Source organism: Leuciscus leuciscus, assembly GCF_965113295.1.
Source record: "Leuciscus leuciscus genome assembly, chromosome: 3".
In the NCBI taxonomy this organism is placed as follows: Eukaryota; Metazoa; Chordata; class Actinopteri; order Cypriniformes; family Leuciscidae; genus Leuciscus; species Leuciscus leuciscus.
The window spans coordinates 31,470,975-31,493,196 of NC_138727.1; the positions used below are offsets into that span (position 1 = coordinate 31,470,975).

A 22,222-nucleotide genomic window follows, 5' to 3' on the forward strand; every position below is an offset into this window, starting at 1 on the left:
TATTAATTACTCACCCTCATGTCGTTCCAGACTTTTTTTTTTTTTTTTATGTATGAAATCCAAGAGCTTTCTGACGCCTCCATAGACAGCAACGCAACTACCATTTTCAAGGCCCAGAAAGGTAGTAAAGGCATCGTTAAAATAGTCCATGCGACTCCAGTGGTTCAACCTTAATGTTATGAAACGAGAATACCTTTTGTTGAATCACTTGAGTCCCTGGAGTCACATGGACTATTTTAACGATGTCTTTACTACCTTTCTGGGCCTTGAAAGTGGTAGTTGCGTTGCTGTCAATGGAGGGGTCAGAAAGCTCTCAGATTTCATCAAAAAGATCTTCATTTGTGTTCTGAAGATGAACGAAGGCCTTACGGGTTTGAAACGACATGAGGGCGAGTAATTAATGACAACATTTTCATTTTGAGGTGAACTAACCCTTTAAATGAGACTTCAAGTTATTTGTAGAATTGTATCCAGTGAGTTTCAGGTCTGTTCCAGGCCTTGTATCTTTACAGATGTATGATAGACAGGCTGTTCAGGGGGAGGTGGATAAAACTCAATCCCCCACAGAGCCACGGCAGAAGTACTGGCGCACAAAGGCAAGCAAACCCCAACAGAGTCACTAACTCAGGCCAGATTCTTCCACCCATATAGCAGCTGTACATAAACCCAGCTGCCCCTTCCCTTTCTGTTTTTCTCTCTCCTCTTCACTATGTTCCACGAAGCTACAGTGAAACCTATTTTGAGCCTCTTTTTCCTCCTCAGTCACTATTCCCATCATCACTCTTTGCTTAACTGCATACCAGTGTTGACCTTGGACAATTTTGTCCCTGAGCTAGCACACTACTATTAGGGTGAAAGGAAAACATTTTTTGGCACTTTTACTGAGGTCTGCAAACAGAATATCCATAGCCTACCTCAATATATGTGGCCTACATAAAAGTGGGATAAAGGTTTGAAGGGTGACATTAGTTTATGATTATTAACAAAAAAGAAAAGTTATGAGTATACATTGCTGTGAAATACAGACAAAACTCAGAACCTCAAACCGAACATGAACCATTAATGTATCTACTGTTCAATTGAAGCCTCAGCAATATTACATCAATATACAGAACCACCGGCACCACTAATCAGAGTCTGTGCGATTGCACAGACAAAAATGCAGAGCGCCAAATACAGAAGGTAGAAGATAATCGAGATCATTTATTTTGGATATATAAATGTTTGGACCAGATCCATAAAAGGAGATTTGCTGTATCCACAAACTTGAACTTCATTCTCCACTTCAAAATGGAAAGGTACTGTATATGCTAACCCTTTTCTTATAGTTAATACTAATATCTAGAGAATATAATGTTCAAAACATCATGCTTTTTTACAAAAGCATACACAATTATGTTTTCAAATTTAACATAAGGGACCCTATTTTAACGATCAAAGCGCATGGTAATTGCGCACGGCTGAATACACTTTTGCTAGTTTAACGACGGGAAAAATGGTCTGCGCACCAGACGAATGGTCTAAAAGGGTTGTCCCTATTCTCATAATGAGTAATGGGTGTGTTTTGGGATTTACATGTGTTAAACCAATTAGAGTCTCATCTCCCATTCCCTTTAAATGCCAGTTGCACTCGTGCCATGGCAGATTCGCTATTTACATGACGGAATTTGATAGTGGAAAGGCCAAACGCGTCTCAGGAGCGCAAACGGAACTGCTTGTGTGCGAGGTAAAAGTGCGCAAGCAGACCATCTACGGGACAAGCAGGATTCCACCATATCTTTATGTGCAAAATAATAATCTTCTACATTGTAATCCTTTTATTTTAAATATTCGGCATGTTTGTGTGCTGCTGTCCGTCCCTGTGTGTTTAATAAACAGAGTGTGCGCGTTGTGGACCCGCCTATAGGCGCACATTACTAATGCACTCATTAAATAACAAAAAAAAATATTGCGCCATTGACTTCAGACCAGGTTTCAGTTGGTCAATGGCGCAGTCTATTTCTGTTGCCTCAAAATAGCAACGCGCCAACAATGCGCCAGAACACACCTCGTTTTCAGACCAACACACCTATGGGCGCACAAATGGGCGCAAATGCATTTGCTATTTAAACAACATGGCGCAGGACGTGAAAAGGATAACTGCGTCGGACTGAAACTAGCAAAAAACACTTGCGTCACGCTTGGCGCTGCATTGCACCGGGTGTAAGATAGGGCCCAAGGCCTTTCAAGAAGTAAATTATTAACGTTTTGTAGTTAACATGAGATTCATAGTGTAATTTGTTAACGTAATTCGCTGACATTTGCCTCTTCAAATCAACAGTCGACTTGTCAATCAAGTCAACAATTCGGAAAAAATTATAAAAAAATGCATCGCTTTCTGCCAGCACAAAGGGTTTCGATCCAGGGTTTTGAAAAAAAGTTCCTGAATGAATCAGCCACTTTAAAATAAACGTACATGAATGCTTCTATACTCATTAAGACAATGACTTGCCACCACCTTTTTTTTTCTATATAATTTCATATTTCTGTATTCAGAATTGTTTTATTTAAAACATTAATCTCATAACATTGTTTATGCATTTGTAATTTTAGTGCAAATGCCACTCATGCTACCACTAAGATACATACGCATACATTTTAAAAGGTTGGAAATCAATTGAAGGGGGCAAATATTGGCACTTAATGGGAAAGTTATTTTCTCAAGTCTATAGACAGAAATCATAGAAAATATAAAAGAAAAGTTAAACATATGAGTTACTAAAAAACTTGACTTGGTTTGTGTGTACTGCAACTTGAGATTTGACCGGAGACGATGGTAGGGACTTGGGACTTGAACTTGTACGACTTTCTCCCTCCTCTGACGCTGAGATCAAAGAACAAAGACTGCTAATGGAAACAGTTACTTTTAAGGGTGTTTATACTTGGGTTCACTCTTTACAAGAACAACTAATACTACAAGTTACAATACAAATATTTGTCTTAAATTCTTTACTTTCAAAGGTTCGAACCAGGGATGGAAATTAGCACCCGCCACCAGCCAAATGCGGGTGATTTTGTGTTGTGGCGGGTAAATTCGCTTCACCTACCGGCCACCGTGGCGGGTAAATAAAAATATACTGTTTCACACAGACGGCGGACACTTTTAGAGGACATAAGTGTACGCTGAAATAAAGTCTTTCACCTCAGAAAAACGAACTTTCTTGTCCTGTCACGTCAGCCGTTATCCTGTTCTCATAGCGAACACTCTTCAAATGCACGCGCAAATGTGGCGGCGCGCGCTGTGTATCGCCTCACTGTATATAAAGTGCAAAATAAACTACGAGCATGCAACGCCGTTACGTTGTAAATTACACAAAATAAAAGTAATGCAGGGATGATTTTCATACTATTCACCAGGAGCAGTTTCCATGGTTCATTAACAGTTATTGTTAATATTGTGTATTCACCATGGTAACTGTCGTTTCCATATTAACCCCAAAATGCCACTTTATTTTTCTTTGTGTTATTTTTTATATTTTTAAATGACTCTAGTGGCTCATACCAACATTGTATTAACAAAAACTAGTTTGGAACTGCTATTTAATAGCTTTAGCATAGGCCTAATGTTTATTTATTAGTACTAGTCTTTACTATTAGTCATATTCTTACAATTTATGTTAAGTAAAGGGGGACAGTACTTGTGTGTGTGGAAATAGCCGGTTTCAATAAAACTACTTGTGACATGTCATATTTGGCTTTGACTTTGACTGAACATTTGCTCTCACTTTGCGGAAAAAATATCGGGATATATATCGTATATCGATATTCAGCCTAAATAATCGGGATATGACTTTTGGTCCATATCGCCCAGCCCTAGTTTCATTGTTGGGACTAAAAACCTAAAACTGGAAGCCATAAAAGACCACGAATCATTCAAATGCCACATCCAGGTAAAAAAGAGAAATATATATAAGAGAGAAAGAGAAAATGTCAGTATTTCATTGAGACTTGAGATTAAATAAACTGCTTAAGTATTGTAGATCTTGTAGTATTAATTTTCACATGCAGTTACACATTGTCGGTTAAAAACAAGAAAGTGGCTGGTAAAAACATTGAGTGGCTGGTAGATTTTGAAATCCACCAGCCACAGTGGCCGGTGGACAAAAAAGTTAATTTCCATCCCTGGTTCGAACCTTTGAGTTTTTAACACGTCAAATCTTGAATATTGGTGAAATGCTGTAAACTTCTGTGAAATGTCCACAAAACTGTTGGAAATTATGCAAATGTAAATACAAATAAAGTAAACCTATTCACCTTATTTTTAACGGAAATACGGACGCAGCCAGTTGACGGTATTTTGTGCGAGACTTCCGGTCAGGCACTTCCGGTCACTGGCGGGCGTTGTTCGTAACAACTAACTCATCGTTATGGCTTCGAGGAAGACCGGGATTGTTTGTGCAGTTAGAGGTTGTCATAATAACTGGCACAAAAGAAAGATTTACTTGGAGCAGGACTGTTTTAATCATCGAAATCATTAACATTTTAATAATCAGGCGCCCTACGACCGGCGACACACTGGCTGCGTGGCGTTTCTGTTGCGTGGTGTTTTCTATGTCTTCGCACACCAGAAACGTGTCTGACGCAGCGTTGCTGCTGCTAGGTGACATGATAAGCCTCATTGGTGATATATTCGACATATGTGACCCTGGACCACAAAATCAGTCTTATGTGTATTTTTTTTTAAATTGAGATTTATACATCATCTGAAAGCTGAATACATAATCTTTCCATTGATATTAGGTTTGTTAGGATATGACAATATTTGGCCAAGATACAACTATTTGAAAATCTGGAAACTGAGGGTGCAGAAAAATCAAAATATTGAGAAAATCGCCTTTAAAGTTGTCCATTTCTATAGGCGATTGTGCTGCATCCACTCACAAAAATAATTTTTTTATATATTTAAGGTGGGAAATTTACTAAATATCTTCATGGATCATGATCTTTACTTAATATCCTGATGATTTTTGGCATAAAAGAAAAATCGATAATTTTTACCCATACAATGTTTTGTTGGCTATTGCCACAAATATACCCGTGCTACTTAAGACTGGTTTTGTGATCCAGGGTCACATATGGGGAGAGAGTTGTGGAAGGCACTTAATGTTAAACATAAATATATAGCAGCAAAGACAACGTCGGCAGTATTGACGGCAAAATAGGCTACAGAATATTCGTTCTGTATTGACAGGTGCAATATTTGATTAATGGATATATATTTTTTTTTTTACATTTATATCTGCATTTATGTCAAAACCTAAATTCAAACATCAAAATGTCATTTATTAATATGTATTCATATCAAAATGACATACAAACATATTCTATTTTGCCTGGAAACGCTTCCAAAACGCTTGCATGTCGCGTGAAATAATAGGCGTCGATTCTATTTCTAGCATGCACGCGTTTTCCCTGAGACGCGCGTGTCACGCAGACAGTGTGCAAGCTCTAAATAACCTGTTAACATGGGAGCCGAAATAACGGACACGTACGCCACGCAGCCCATTTGAAGAAACGACCGTATGTTTGTTCTTTTCATTTCGTGAACACAAGACCTACAGAAGACCACCCGATACCAGAAAACTGGCTGGGCTACGAAGTCTGAATAAAAACTCCAAGGAGAAACAAAATCATTATAGTAACCCCTGTATAAAATCTAGTCATCATGGCATGATCATGATCATGGCATTTATTTTGTATGATTTATAATTATTTATAGCCATCTACTTATTGCTATCATGTGCTTTGGTTGCATTCTGATGACATTATTCATACATTTGACATGACAAAATAGCCTACCTCCATAGATATATTAACTTAGTCCAGCGTTGGCTCGACCGTGTTTAGGGCGGTGCTGAAGGCGCCGGCGAAGCTTTGGCAATCTGCCAGCTAGATGCATGAGTGTTTTCAACTAGGTCCGGTACCCAAATTGGGTGAGGCGGGGCTTTAGTTCTTTGTTGTATTCATCTGCTAAGGCATGTGTAACATTTTTCTGTCAACTCTGCATAATCCTTCGCAATCGATATCGTTAGTTAGCCCAGAGAAGCGAGGAAACGGAAGTGCCGCACAAAAACCGGAAACTGGACCCATATTTACTTCCGCGTTCGAAAATAAGGTGAATAGTGCACATTTCATTCCCAAATGACGTTAAACTCACAGCGCTTGCAGTATGGCTGCACTATATTGAAGAAAATTGCGATATGCGATAACTCATTAAATAATATTCGATTTGCAATACAATAAATCTTAAAGTGTGTAAAATAAACTTGAAGGTATAGCGGAGGATGTTTTACTTCCTGGTGGGTAGTCTAAACTATTGGTCCTCCTAATTGTCAATCATTCTGGTGAATCAATCAAACTTTTCAAAAAATGGAGAGGGCGGGTCTTATCTAAAATTTGGAAAGATCCTCCGCTATACCTTTAAATTATCTTTAAAATATCTTTAAAATTATATAACCTACATGCGTGTTTCACATTCTTTTTGTGACAAGAAAACATCCCTACAACTTCTGAAAGCAAACAGCAGTGTTTTACTGTAGCATAAGAAGTGTTATTTTAACATCAGTGTAAACCACAGGGTTTAGGGTTTCAGGAAGGCCTACATTAGGTTTATTTAACAACAGAAACTGAATAATCAAATGTAAAAATAAAACGCTGAGCACTTAGTTTTCACTGTATGAATGAAATATATACTGATTCTTATTAAAGCTACAGAAGTTATTTAGCCAAGAGCAGTGAGTGATTTTCTCTTCGTCTTTTGTTCATGACCCTAGTTATTGCAAGCCATTGCGATATGCATATCGCGATTTGCAATATTTCGATAATTTCGATATATTGTGCAGCCCTAGCTGGCAGGAATGAAGCTAGATTCATTTATTGAATTATTAGCTTTTCAGAAACTCACAAACCCCGTTTGCCAAACCCAACCAAAGATGGCTTGCTAGTCTCCTAACATGACAAAGCTCAGGTTCAGATGGTTTATCTGGTCTGTGGCCAAAACCTTGCCTGGTCATCACTGATCAGCAATCCCAGTAAAGACCAGTTAGCCCCCGTTTTAATGGGCAAGATCAAATCTTCATCATAACTAATTTAAGCTGTCCCTAGAGAGCTTTCACCTCCATGACTGATGACAGTAAGACGATGCCAGATAAATAATGTCGTAGACTTCTGTATAATATATGACAAATAGGCTACGTCCACTCTATTACTTTTAGGTAAACTGATTAGTAGTAACAGTTGACAGAAAACATGAAATTCAAAACACTTTTTGTATTTTGCTAAGCTCCCCAAAGTCCCCATGCTTCCATTTACAACATCTTATATTTGTCATTCCAGATTCTACAGCCTGTGCTGTGCATCACCCTATAGGTCCAGTCAGGCCATGAAGATTCATGTTTCTTCCTCCATACACCGAATACACTCCTGGACAGATTATTACACATGCATACGTGATCAGCATGAGGGTATGATGTCAGGCTGGAGTTCATAGCTCATGTTACCTTTCGTAAGAAAATGTAATTTATATTCGTTGTACAGGATAAACAAACTCCCCCAACCTTTCAGTCCGTCCATCAAGCTTTCCCTCATTAACACGTTCTGGCTGCATTAAGCCTCTGGTTGACTTTGGACTGCTGTCAGGTTCTTAAACAACACCATATAGACTGTACTGAATGTGTCTTTCATTTACTAAATTCATTTTTTTTTAAATCTAAGTTCTGAAGTAAATGTTTCTCTGCTATTTAAACAGGGTTTTATTTCTCTGTCCTGTGAAAAAGACTTTAGTCTAAGAATGCAGAGGTGACGGGCTTCCTCTGTGATTTAATGGACTGCCAGGTTGAAGAGCTGTCAACACCAAGCTTAGATGGAGAGTTTGTTCCACAGCTCTGTACACGTGCAGGGTATTATCTTGCACACTGTTCCCAATCACAAAGGGGATTTAGTTGGGCAATGGACTCAATAAGCGAAAGGAAATATTAAACAGGGCTTGGATCTAGCATTGTGTTGGAAAGTGGTCCTAAAACCCTGTATGGTTTGGTACAATGCTTCTTTGTAGCCTGGATTTGAGATCAACAACGAATACTAACATCTATTAATATTCCATTGTAATGTCAAAAGAAAATTTGTCTCCACCAAGAGTGAAACGTTTTTTTTTTTTGAGAGAGAGTATAATATTTGAATGGTATAAATAAAAGATAGACTGGTAATTAAAGAATTTTAAAGCGATAGTTTACAATTATGTCATCATTATTCACCATTATGTTCCAAACCTGTATGACTTTCATTATTTTGTTTAACACTGAGACATTTTTTCAAAATATGTATTTTTTGTTTTTCAAATGTCATGTTTTTAAATAAAGTCAATGCGGCCCATTGTTGTTTTGAACGCAGGAACTTTCATTGTATGGACAAAAACAGTTAAAACATTCTTTTAAATATCGTCTTTTGTGTTTGCAGAATAAATCAAGTCATACAGGTTTTGAACGACATCAGGGTGAATAATCGATTTAATTTTTGTACATTTTTTGGTTAACTATCAAGAGTGATGTATTAAAAGTTAGATGGCTAAAAAGCACATCTCAAGATTGTAAGACAACAGTATGTTATGTTTGCCAAAGAATTTGCTGTTAATGACTGATATTGATTTTTGAGGACCTCTGAACTGTGGTTGCAACCTGATCAGAGGATAAGAAACAACATAGGGTTTGAACTTGTAAACATTTGCACTTGGTTACAGCCAGCTGTAATGTGGAGGATGTCAACAGCTGAGAAGCCTTCAGCTCAGGCCACATTAGCCGGTTGGCTACGATACACGCTATCCACCTCTTAAGAGCCATCAATTCTAACTGTCAAAGAACTGATCTGCTCTCTCATGGCCCACAGCCCGGATTTAGTGAGGACTTTATCCGCCACCAGCAGCTGAGTCCCTGGGACCAATAACAGAAAGCAAAGGGATTTCGGAAACCCAATGCATCTGATCCATGTTAAACTGCTGCACCATAAAAAACAAACCCTCTCTTATTTCTGGTTCTTGGATCACCTAACTGTCATAAATATATTAAGCTGTAAATAATTGGCTTGTTTATGTTGATAGTCATTTAAACAAACTAAGCCCCTAGCCAACAAGACAAACTATGGTTTAGATCACATAAAATAGAACACTTTAAGCCAGATTTACAAAACAGGGAAAATTAGTATGAGAGCGCAATTCCAAAAAAGTGCAGATGGGACTGGACAGTTCTGGATTTGATCTAGTGATGACACACAAATTAAAGAACACAGATGCAGCTGGATAATTTCCATAATTACCTTCGTAATTACCAAGAGCAGCGCTAATTAGCATCTGGTTTAAGACATGCTTTTTTGGGCGTTAAATAATGGTACAAATACCAGTAAATTGACTAGCACAAACTATTGATAATAGTAAATCACCTTGTATGATTTATTTAAAGGGATACTTCACCTCTGGAAAGATGAATGTGTATTTAAAATAAGTAATTTATGTAGAAGAAATGTGAAATTATTTTTGAATTTGGAGCTTTCTAGACTGAGAAAAGCCAGAAAATTTATTTTTGGCTTATGTGGATGAAAGACAACAACTCCCAGAATGCACTTGCTTCGCTGCCCTAGGAGGCCACTCCCAAGCCACGCCTACCGGTTAGAGAGCGCAGTTGAAAACAAGAAGGCTAGATCACCCAAAATGTCCGGGATTCGGCTTTTGCGTTCTACAGTCGCCATTCATCATGTTTACTGTGGCGAGCAGGACAAGGCTGAGGGCCGCGGGAGAACGGCGCGAGGCCGGTGGCGTGATTACTTAGACACACCGATCTCGTATCTCTCACGGAGGAGTGGGAATTTTCTCAGCAATATTAAAATGCACATCAACCGATCACTTGTTTAGCGTTCATGTAAACACTACATTCAGATTCACCAATCGGAATGAATTCAGTTAGATTGAAACAAAAGGTGTGCATGTAAACAATGAATGGCGACTGCAGAAACCAAAAGCCGAATCCCGGACATTTTGGCCGGACAGCTTTCTCCTACTACTCAGCTTTCTCCACAGAACAAGAGCCTGTTAGCTTAGCTTCCAAAGAAAGATGGCTGATACTATGTGTACATTCTGTGAGTGAGATCCCACCTCCAATGGGCGGGCTGAAAACATGTGGGACAGCCCCTACTACTGGCTGTAGTCTTTAGCCTCTGGCCAAAAAATCCTCCGATGACGCAAAATGAAAATTTTTGCGTCATCGGAGGATTTTTTCCAGACAAAAGGGGATATGAGGGTGGAAAGCACGGTAATTCGAAAATAGTACAGGTTCTCTATTAATACAAAGCTTAATGCTAAATCCTGAAGTATCCCTTTAAATACTCTTCTCCCATAAAGTTTGCGTCTGAAAGGGAAACTCCAACAAATGCATATGCAATAAGGTCATCCGCAAAAACAACTGTGTCCACGCCTTTTCAGCGCTAATTTCCACTGCGTGTCTTCGTGTCTAATTTCCCTTTGTGTATAAGAGACATCACCTCAGTTTTCCAGATTCCAAAACCAGACGAGGCGTAGCTAAATATACCCAAGAATCCTACTGTATGTTTACCCTGAGATTCTAAGCAAGAGTGTTACTGGATCCATTTGAGGGACATAAACATAGGGACGGATCTATCAAAATAGACGTTTGACTGTAAACAATTATGCGTGATCATCAATTAAAGTAGGAAACACCTCACCTGCTAAAGTGTAGTCCATGTCAAAGCCGAAGCATTTAATCTTTTCCATGGCCAGACTTCTGTTCACAAACACTCTGGGGAAGAAGGGGAAACATTCAGAGGTATGTTTGGTTGCAATATTCTGCAAGGATTAGGAACCAATTTAAAAAGTTTAAAAACAAGACCGTGATTTTCCAGAATTTCGTAAGAATTCAGGTCTATAAAACAAACGATTCAATCAATCAATCTCTGCAGGACTAAGACAAACTCCAGTCAGATGCTAAATAATTTCATAATAAAATAAAATAAAATAAATTTACATTTATTCATTTAGCAGACGCTTTTATCCAAAGCGACTTACAAATGAGAACAATAGAAGCAGTTAAACTTAAACTAACAGTAGGACAACAATATGCAAGTGCTTTGAACCTTCTCAGTTTAATGTAACGCAGTACATGTTAACTTTTTTTAACGTTTTTTTTAATCCTAGCAACAAACAGTCGCGCTAAAATCTACTAGGAAAAATAAACACTCACAGACTGATGTTCAAATATATGTATAAAATATAAATATATTTACATTTTAGAGAAAGGTACCTTTCAGAAACAATATCAAAAACCAATACAGTATTCCAGGCAATAAATAAACTCCCATTCCCTGTGATTGTGCCAAGATTATCTGCATTTATTTTGCACACTGACAACTCTATGCTTTAGTCCATAAGTCATGATATTTAATGCCAAGATATGAACACAAAGGAAATTCTGAATCACTCTCTGTGCATGCATATAATCTGATACTGACAGAGATAAATCACAGAAAACAACAGACAGATATTTGTGTATGCACTGCCATTGCATCCATAATTTTACAAAAGTGTTAACGTTTATATTGCATCCGGAAGCAATTTCAATGACATGAAATAACAAATTCAAAATTGTCGCACAGCAGCTGAATATATGTTTAGTATATTTTCACTACAAAAAAAAAAACTACAAAAAAAATTTCACTACCAATTTTGATTTATTTATCAAACCTACCTTGTGGTGGCATAACATTGGACTACATCCCATGGTTCACTTTTCCAGGTAGAACCTGTGCGCTGCATTCTGAGTGGATGTCACTGCTCTATCTGGTCTGTCAAGCCCATTTCCCTGTTCACCCTGTTACCCCCACAGTTCAAACAATAGCCCCCTCTCTCTGCTTTCTTGTCATTGAATTTCTGACTTGTTGCAAAAATGATTGTGCCAGTTCTATAGCATTCTCTGTTGTTATGCCAGTTGTTGAGTTAGGGGTTGTTTGCTTCCCTTCAAAGACATCTAGAACAATCAACAACAGCAGGAAGAACCAGGCAGGCGCAGCGGCTCAGACAACAGAGTGTGCATCACTAGTTAGAGACAGCTGGTAAACAGATTACTCTTGTATCTCAAATGGATCCTCATTGTTGCCCTTTTCTGTAATAGGCTACTTATACTGTACCAGAGACATTATAATGGGGAGGAGGCGGTTCACTAGTATAGAAATGAATGGAAAAAATATAGCACCTGTAAATTGGGAAGTCCCGCCTTTTTGAGTTTGTTTACTCACGAACTTGCATGTGAAAATTAAAGCTTTAAAAGACCCCCTGTGATGAAAATCAAGTTTTTAATGTTGTTTATATTTCTATGCCTATGTGACGTTTAAGACAAACCATATGCAAATTCATAAGTCAACACCATTTCTGACTGTTTTCTCCTTAAAACTGCAGTGTTCATGTTATGTTAACTTAACTACCTTGTAAGCAATCACGTCAACATATGGGTGGGCTTTATCATATCATTACTATGCTCTGAAGCAGGGGAGTCTCAAGAGAAGCCAGGTTATCCCGGCGTGTTTTTCTCTTGATATTGTGTGTATGATGTGTATTACGATGTTATGATGAACTATATGCCTTTCTCCACTGATGTTCTGAGTTGTTCAAAGTGTTTCTAAGGATGCTGCTTTTTAGAAAGCAGCAGTCTGACTATGAGATGGCAAACGGGAACATGGTTTGTGTAACAATAGCGACACATTATTAGCTGTTTAATAACTTAGTCAAGCAAAAGGCTAATCATATGAATTACTGTAGTGTCCAACGTTGTGGAGAGCGATAAACAACTAAAAGAGAGCGAAAAAAATAAAAATAATTTGGACAATTGGGAAATTGAACTCGTTATGCAGTTCAGGGTGTTGTGTTCTCAGGTGATAAATTAAATCAGTTGTAGTTAAGTTCTTTGGTAACGAGTTGTCTCTTGACATTTCAGCTGGACAAATTTTACATATTGCTGCTTTAGCATAATATTTGTAGCTTATTCAAGTTGTTTGCACGAAATAGACCCCTGACATGGTCCAAACATGTTATCGGAGAAACATTTACTGTTTTGGTCATTAACTGTAAAAAAAGATGGACGACGTTCCTTCGCTCTCTTCCATTGGTGAGAACTGAAGCCGCCAGTGTCCCGATATGGCGCTGACATCTTGGGACTTGAGTCTGCGCAGTAGCGATCTCGGGACCAGACCTGCGCAGTAGCGAGCAGGAAGTAAAGCCGCGAAATCAATGCCCTGCCCTCACTCTCGCAGAATGCACTCTCCCTGCACTTTTTTAAGTGGCCTATGTCTGCTCCGTTCTGCTCCAATTTTGATGTCTGTTGATTGCAGTACGACAGAGGCTTGTTAAAAGAAAGTAAATACAATCTCCTCAGTCCTCCGAAGATCCCCAAAAAAAGTCTGTTGGTGCTTCAGTGACTACTTCGCTCAGAGAACCTGTCAATCACAGCTGTCAATCATGATGTTACACCACCGTTTTTATAGCATCGCATAACTAACTAAAAACAAACTTATTTTAAAAACTTACATCAGTGTGTTAAAACTACAGTAAATGACAGAAACCACATTTGGAAAAAAGATATTTGAAGTGTAATTTAATTGTTTAGTTGGTCTCACGTCCCGTTGAATAACGCAGGGAGGCGGGGCTTATGACCTATACTAGAACCAGTCACCGGGGGGCGATCAAGATGTTTTGGCTTCACTTTTCAGGGCTTGTGCAGCACGCTTGGTTTTGGTCAATGATTTCTATTTCTTAATGATGACATTTCAACAAGTGATACACCAAAATTTTGGCAACCGTTTGAAAATATTCCAAAACATTCCAGACAAAAAAAAATCTGGTTCTGACTGAATATTTTAGAATGGTTGCAGTTGCTGACATTTTGGGGCATCACTGAGAAAATCCCTGAGCCTAGAGGCCTGTGTAGAACTTAATCCGCCCCTGGATGGTTTTCAGGTTATTGTATGCCTATTACCTATATAAATAGCCTGGGAGTGTTACAATAGATGGTCGCTTCATGAACTGAGTTACCTTAAAAAGACTTTGACTGTACTAAGGGTCACAGATTTAGTCATTCTACAATATACATGGACTATAATCTTGTTTCTATTTTCTAATATATTCAACAGCTCCACCACTAAGTTTCAGAGAGTTGACAAATGTTTCACTGCACATCACACACACCAGATAACACCACTGCCTTTGGACCTCAAATAGACTGTACAGACAGTGGAATCCTTGCCTTGACGCTCACATTTACTTTTCCTTATCTCAACCCACTTATCTGGATAATGGAAAAAGACGGTGAACTTTTGGCTTCACTACGGAGAAATGTAAAGTCAAAGTTCATGTTAAGTAGGAAGAGTAAACTACACTTACAGACATGACCTTTGGTTGGATTAATGCCACAAGTGTGACGTCATGTATTAAAGAGGCAGTTTTTTGCGAAGAACCGAATGACCCACCTTTTATATATTGAAGATTGCATAACTCCACTGCATGGGATGTTTGTGGGGTTGCACAAGCTCCTCTATGTTTCTCAGTCACGTGTTCCACCATTCCCATTTCCAGTATGTAGTTTGAAATATAGATGCAGGGTTTGGCCTATAATTAGGTAGCTTTTTTCTTATTTTAGCTGAATATCCCGAATTACCAGTGGAGCTGCTGTCTAAATACTAGTATCCTTTCTTGAAAGAGTTGCTTACATTCTTAAAGCAGCATACAAAATGCAAAAATCATAGAGTATGTGCTAATGGGATGCTCAGTATACAAATATAACTATTATACACTCTGAGACTCAATGGGCTCTTCTAAAATGAGTGGACTGCAAACAAATGACACTCTGAATAGAAAGAATGAAAGTGAAATCTCTGTAAATATTCAAAATGCTATTTCCTTCAAAAGGAAGCCTAGCACCTTAGTCATTATACAATACAGTCAGTCTGTTCTTCTTTCATACCTATGGTAGGCCTCTCTCCTGTATTTCTTCATTGCCAGGCCATCCATGTTTGCCGGAAGGTCTGCATAGTCCTGAAGTCTATCACTCCATGATGTCGTCATCATTAAATTTGTCAGTTCTGAGTCTGTAAAGAGATTTAAAAGACCTATTAAATACCTATTAAAAAAAAAAAATTGAAAAACCTCAAGCAATGCATTTGAAGTGATTCTCTGTTCTTATCAATCTTAGGCACCAAAAGATTCCATTAAAGAATGAATGCACTTAGATTTATTTGATTGGATTAGTTATTATCTGTAGATTCTATCACCTATTAAGCAAGCCAATACACAACTTCTGGGCCCGCTTATGTGCCAACTTCTAATCTAATTGCATCAGAATCAAGAAAGAAAAGAATAACAGCTGACTGATTTAATTATCTGAGGAATTTAAAATGGAAAGCATTAAGCCTTGAAATGCTTTGTCTGACTGTTTCTGACACTGTAAAAAAAAAAAAAAAAAACAGCAAGCGTCATTGTGAAATCGATTTTTTGTTTATAGCTTGACAGGTAGGCTATTAGCCTACGTCTTGTATTATATTTTCAATACTTCTGGAAAAGAAGTGTCTTCCTAATTAGTTTGACAATATGCTTCTAAAATACTTGGTATGGAAACAGTTTAACCTGATATGTTCTACCCTCTTTCTCTTGAAAGACGTTAAATTACACTTCAGAAAAGAAAATTAAGCACCATCCAGACTATTGAAGCAAGATGAATGACATGCAGCATAGAAGCTTGAGTCAGCAAACTGGGGCCAGTGGCCTTCACAAAGGCTGACTTGCACAAACAAGCTGGAGACCTTAAGGGCAAAGGAAGGAGATTTTCCCACCAGCCGTCTATATTATGATCCTAATGTTGAGGGAAAAGGGGATGTCATTGAGACAGTAGGGGTTGAAAAGAACTTGAGGCGGTGCTAACATAATTTTTCTCACATGTAATAGGACAGCTTGCTTTTTAGAAATGCATTTTATCATTCTTTCTCTTTTCTTAAACATTTAGACAGGCTCCATGTCCTATACAACAGAAAAAAAGTTTTAACTGAAAAAAAGTAGGTTAAAACTCTTACATTTATTAAGCAAAAACCGTAGGCTACCCCAAGCAGGCAGCTAGGCTAATGGCTTTGTGTGGTCTATCAGACGGATTTGCATAAGAATATTTGGGAAAACCAGAAAAAGAAAGAAGGTTTTTCTTCTTTTTTGAGAGCTTTTGGTCCTTGAACACCAAATAGACACACACAAAAAAGAAAACCCTTTTTTTCTGAAAGTTGTTTATATTGGCAGGATGTTCAGCTGTCATGGGAGAAGTTGGAGGTTGATGGGTTTTGGTAACCTTGCAGCGGGTAGCTCTATATTTCGCAATATTAAACTCTTTTTCACAAATAGTACAGTTTAGGTATTCCCAAAACTCTAATAGTTTGACCCAGATTTAGTTTCGAAATGTAATGCCAAGTCATTACCTCCTTACAAAATCTTACAGCAGCAGTAAAACACTGGAGATGAAAACTTACTCATTAAGCAACTAACCTGAACCAATTTGTTGCTTGCCCAATTTAGATGCTTTTTTTGCACAATCATAACCACAAAAAGTTACATTCAGCAGCTAAAGACAAGGACAAAGCCCCCGAGGACGTTATATGGACTGGCTAAGGCCAAGCAGCTATAGAATTTCCCACGAAAATGGCTGAAATAGAGCTTGACAATCAACCAGTATTGTTGTGTAAAGGATGTATTAACGTTGAGCATTCATAATATTCGGTATCGCGTCTGGTATCTTGTTTATTTACGCTCTGGAAAAATATATTTTGACTGGAGTTCGTCAAATCCTGACTGAAGCACACAGCGCACTGCTAAACATCATTTTGAGCTTCGCGCAGAGCATCAAACATCCCCGATCCTTTATTCGCACAAAGCCTACAAACAGACCGTTGACATCAACAACAACTGTAAGTTCAACCCGATTCGCTCACTCACCTTCCGTCAATGCACAAAAAGCTCAAGTGCACCGGCAGCGCTGTAAACCGCGATCGCTTCAGGAAATAACCTATAAATAAGACAGAAATCGCCGCAGTAGCTACTCAAAGTGAAGCTGCAAGTCTTACTGTTAATGTGAATCAAAAGCTCGTCTTTTCATAACCGTGTTGTAAGCAGTTGTTGAGGGGCAGGACGAGGCGGTGCTTGCGCTGTGCTACATCCAGAAGAGGAGGAGCGAAACCTGTCAACACATCAGAGTCGGAGACGGCGAAATGCGAAGGCGGGACAGGCAGACTCTTGAAGATGGTTGGTCTACTGGTAGATCATTGTTTACCTGATTGCTTACGACGCAATAGTTTAAATGAGCTAACTAAAACTAGTAAACATATTTAGGTGTTTTCAAAAGGAGGCCACTAAAGGGAGTGCTGGGGGTCAGAGGAAAAGCTGTGTAAAAATGTACAAAAATAAATAAAAATAAAAACAAGTAAGATTGAACTGACTAAATAAATAAAAATTGATTACATTTTAAAAAGAAATGGATTTAAATCAAACTAGTACTACTATACTTGGGAAAAAAAACAATTATAGTAGAAACTAAATATTGTTCAAATAATATTTTACACGTATATAATATTAATTCAGATTTAAACTATAATTTTCACATAGCTTTAATAATTATTTTTTACATGAAAGTATGATCATATTTTATATACACATCTAAATTGTTGTGAACGATAGCATAAATTATTTCTTTAAGAGATAGGCCTATTATGAACCATATTTATAATCTTGGTTACACATTAGTTTAAGGTGTCATTGTTAGAGTGCAATTAATAATTACTATAGGGTTATGGTAGGATTAGGGTTTAGTTGAGGGTTAGTTGCATGTAATTAAGCATCATTTACTGTTATTACTATGGTAAATTCATGCAACATATTAACAAGAATACATGTTAAATATGTAAAAATATGTAAATAAGTAAAATAAAGTGTTCCCATATTTTTTTATTAGCCAAGATTAATAAATTGTATTAAAAAAATATTGTTCGTCGTTATTAGAATGAACTAGCCAATTAGAAATTTGGATAACACTTAACAATATGTTAATATTAGATAATGCATTATCTAATATGAACTAACAGTGAGCAATATATATTTTTACAGCATTTATCAGGCTAATCTTTGTTAATGTTGGTTAATAAAAATACAACTGTTAGGGTTATGGTGTTGTTTGTTATCATTAGTTCACGGGACATTAACTAGGGTTAACAGATAGGCCTAGGCCTACAACTTTTGATTTTAAAATGAATTAGTAAATGTTGAAATGAACATTAACGAAGACTAATAGTCTTAGTTCCTGTTAACTAGAAATGAGACCTTATAAGTGTTTCCAAATTTGCCAAAGGGTATGTTGTTTTTATTTATTAAATATTTTTAATAATTTTATTTTTGTTAGTATCATTGAGATACTACTAAAGTTTGTATTAGCATTCATATTTCTGCTTTCTGTTTTAATGAAAGTTTTAGTAATTTTTTAGTCATTTTTGTTTTTAAATATATCTTTATAGTTTCTGTAAAAATCACTCTACTTATATGGCTTTGCTTCACCTGATTGACAAGGTTACCCCTGCACTTGAAAACCATGAATTTACATGTAGTATTTTCTATAGATCTGTCAAAAGCTTTTGATACAGTTAATTATTTCATTTTATTGGAAAAGCTGTATTTATATGGTTTTCATGATATTACAAATGGCTGAAAAATTACATTTTAATAGAAGACAGTTTGTTTGCTTTAAGGCTTGCTATTCTAGCAAAGAGAGATTACTCTGTGGGGTTCCTCAGGGGTCCATTCTTGGACCCTTACTATTTCTCATTTATATAAATGATTTGTCAAATGTTTCAAATATTCTTACTCCAATAATGTTTGCTGACAATAGAACGTTAGTTTTCTCTCATTCAAATTTAAATGTATTGATTAAGAATGTAAATTATAGTTTAATTGATTATGCTAATTGGTTTAATCTAAATAAATTATCTTTAAATATTAATAAATCTAATTTATTATTTTTAGTGGAAAAAATTATAAGGATTTATCAAAAATTACAATTGAGTCCATTGAGGTGCCTCAAGTGTCAACTACAAAATTCCTAGGAGTTTTTGTTGACGAGAGCCTGAGTTGGAGGGAACACGCTGACTATGTAAGCGGAAAAATACATAAATCTACCGGTATAATAAGGAGAGTTAGGCATCTTGTTACTACAGAATGTCTTCTTACTCTTTACTATAGTTTAATTTATCCATATCTCTCATATTGTAATATTGTTTGGGCAAGCACTTTTCCTACTACTCTTCAAAAAAAATAAAAAAAAATAAAAAAAATCCTTCAGAAACATTTTGTTAGGATTGCAACCCGATCAAATGCATATACTTAATCTGCACGTTTATTTCAGAAACTTCAAGTTCTTACTATTTATGATATCAATATTTCTCATATATGTGTTTTATGTGTCAAAAAAATATATGTTCAAGTGAAGGTAACATTCCAGAGCAATTTAAGATGTTTTTTAAGGTAAATTCACAGGTTCACTGTCACTTAACTCATCAATCTACAGATTTTCATCTTCCAAAATTTCTCAGTTGTAGAGGTCAATACTCAAGATTTAGGGGTATTAAATGATGGAATGGTTTATCCCATCTAGCAAGAAAATGTTCATCTTCAATATATTATAAAAGATGCATAAAGGATAATTTCATTGTTGCTTTGTAATTGTGTGTTATAGCCTATATTTTCCGTTGTTGTTGTTTATGCATTTATGAGCCATACAGGGTTTGTTTTTGGTATGTATATTTTGGGGGAGGGTTCAAAATATGTTGTAATTCATTTGATTCTGTCATTTACATTTATATATTTGTTATTATAGTTTAGCTCTTTCTTTAATTTGAAAGTTTCTTTTTTTCCTTGTTGTTTAAAGAGGTTAGTTCACCCAAAAATGTAAATTCGTCCAGTAATTACTCACCCTCATGTGTTCCAACCCTGTAAGACTTTCGTTCATCTTAGGGAACACAAATTAAGATATTCTTGATGAAATCTGAGAGCTGTCTCACTCCTTCATTTAGGCTTCTATGGGATCGAAACTTGCTGGCCCAGAAACGTTAGTAAAGACATTGTTAAAATAGTCCAAGTGAGTGGCTCAACCATAAGTTTATCAAGCGACGAGAACACTTTTTGTGTGCAAAAAACAAACAAAAATAACGACTTTATTCAACTATTCATTTTCTTCTGTGTGGGCCTGGATGAATTCACGTAGTGTAACAGCGCAGCGCTTCTGTGTTGTACGTCACCACGTAGGCTCACGCATCACACACACACACACACACACACACACACACACACACACACACACACACACACACACACACACACACACACACACACACACACACACACACACACACACACGACCAGCGTCGGCTCACTATTGGCCGACGCTGCGGTCATGTGTTTGATGCATGACATGAGCCTACGTGGTGACGTACAACACAGAAGCGCTGCAGTTACACTCACTGATCTATATAGAATGACATTGTCATTATATAGATCAGTGGTAACACTACGTGTTACACTATTTTGTTTGTTTTTTGCCACTGTAGTCACTTGGAATATTTTAACGATGCCTTAACTAACTTTTCTGGGCCGGCAAGTTTCGATCCCATAGAAGCATATGGAGGAGTGATCAAGCTCTCAGATTTAATAAAAAATATCTTAATTTGTGTTCCGAAGATTACGAGGTTGGAACAACATGAGGGTGAGTAATTACTGACAGAATTAAAATTTTTGGGTGAACTAACCCTTTAAGGGGAGGCTTTAAATAAGCCATTTTGGATTTTCTGCCTCTGCCCTGCACAGTATTTGGATTGTATTTTCTTGCTCTTATTGTATATATTTAACATTTGTGCAAATAAAATTAAACTAAACTAAATTAAACTCTTTATACCAATGTATTTTAGAGTCAAATGTGAGGCCATCTGTCCGACAGCTAAAGCTTGGCCAAAATTGGGTCATGCAACAGGACAATGATCCCAAGCAAATCTACAACAGAATGGCTGAAAAAGAAAAGAATCAAGTTGTTGCAATGACCCAGTCAAAGTCCAGACCTCAACCCAACTGCCCACAAACCTCAATGAACTGAAGCATCGTTGTAAAGAAGAGCAGGCCAAAATTCCTCCAGATCGATGCGAGAGAGTGATACTGTCATACCGAAAATTATTCATTCAACTTATTGCTGCTAAAAGTGACTCTACAAGCAATTGAATCATAGGGTTTACTTAGTTTGTCTTTTTGTTTTTATTTTTGTTAAATAAATAATGACACTGTGTAATATGTCATGTGTTGTTGTTCATCTGAAGTTGTATTTAAGAACTGCTAACTGTCACAGGCTGGTTGCAGCAGAGATGAAACAGGATCTAAGTGCAGCTGCTTTATTCAAAAACAAACTCTAAACTTCCAAAACATAATCTCATGAACAGAACAACCAACTTGACACAACGCAGAACTGACAAAGAACTGAGACACAGGGCTTAAATAGACAGAAACTGAGGAGCTAATTACCAAGACTCACCTGGACAGAACTAACAATCAATTAGAAACCATAGTGACAAACAGGGAGAGAAGTGAACCAATTAACAGACTGAAAACCAACCTAGAAACAAACACAAACCATAACAACAACATCATGATGATTTTTATTATGTTTTGATACGCAAAACCATACAATTCGGAGTGTCCTTTCTTTTTCACATGACTGTATGTTCACCGCATATATATTTAGATATTTATTTTATCGTCACACAGCACCTGTCAGATGTGTTCCCAAATGGTCTCCTGTGTATTGTATATGATGACACTGTTTGTCATTATACTGTGCTGTCTCTGTTCAATGTTGTTGTTAGACAAAACGTCCGTCCGTCTTTTAAATCGCAATTTTGGCCACCCCTGAAATGGTTCATACCATTTACATTACCTGGGACCTGTTTCAATAAGGAGGTTCAACCAACTCTGAGTTAAAACTTGAACTCTGAGTTGATTTACCCTGAGATGGGAAACTCTGAGTTTTTGGTTTCAGAACAGCTGAAGAAAGGTAAGTTATTGAACTAATACTCATTTTCA

At 37.1% G+C, this 22,222-nt stretch overlaps 1 protein-coding gene across 2 annotated transcripts in view; it reads right to left on the reverse strand.

The window, feature by feature from the left end:
• Positions 1-17,297, reverse strand: part of nt5c2b (5'-nucleotidase, cytosolic IIb) — a 40,206-nt gene extending 22,909 nt beyond the window's left edge. The window contains exons 1-3 of one of the 2 annotated variants that reach the window (XM_082164030.1): positions 17,182-17,297; positions 15,048-15,171; positions 10,765-10,838 (exon numbers count right to left, since the gene is read on the reverse strand). In XM_082164030.1, coding sequence (XP_082020156.1) covers positions 10,765-10,838; positions 15,048-15,151 — 178 coding nt within the window. In that variant the 5' untranslated portion in view covers positions 15,152-15,171; positions 17,182-17,297. Of the gene's footprint in view, positions 1-10,764; positions 10,839-15,047; positions 15,172-17,053 lie in introns of both variants that reach the window. The other variant, XM_082164029.1, reaches the window with a different exon arrangement.
• Positions 17,298-22,222: the final 4,925 nt, after the last annotated feature.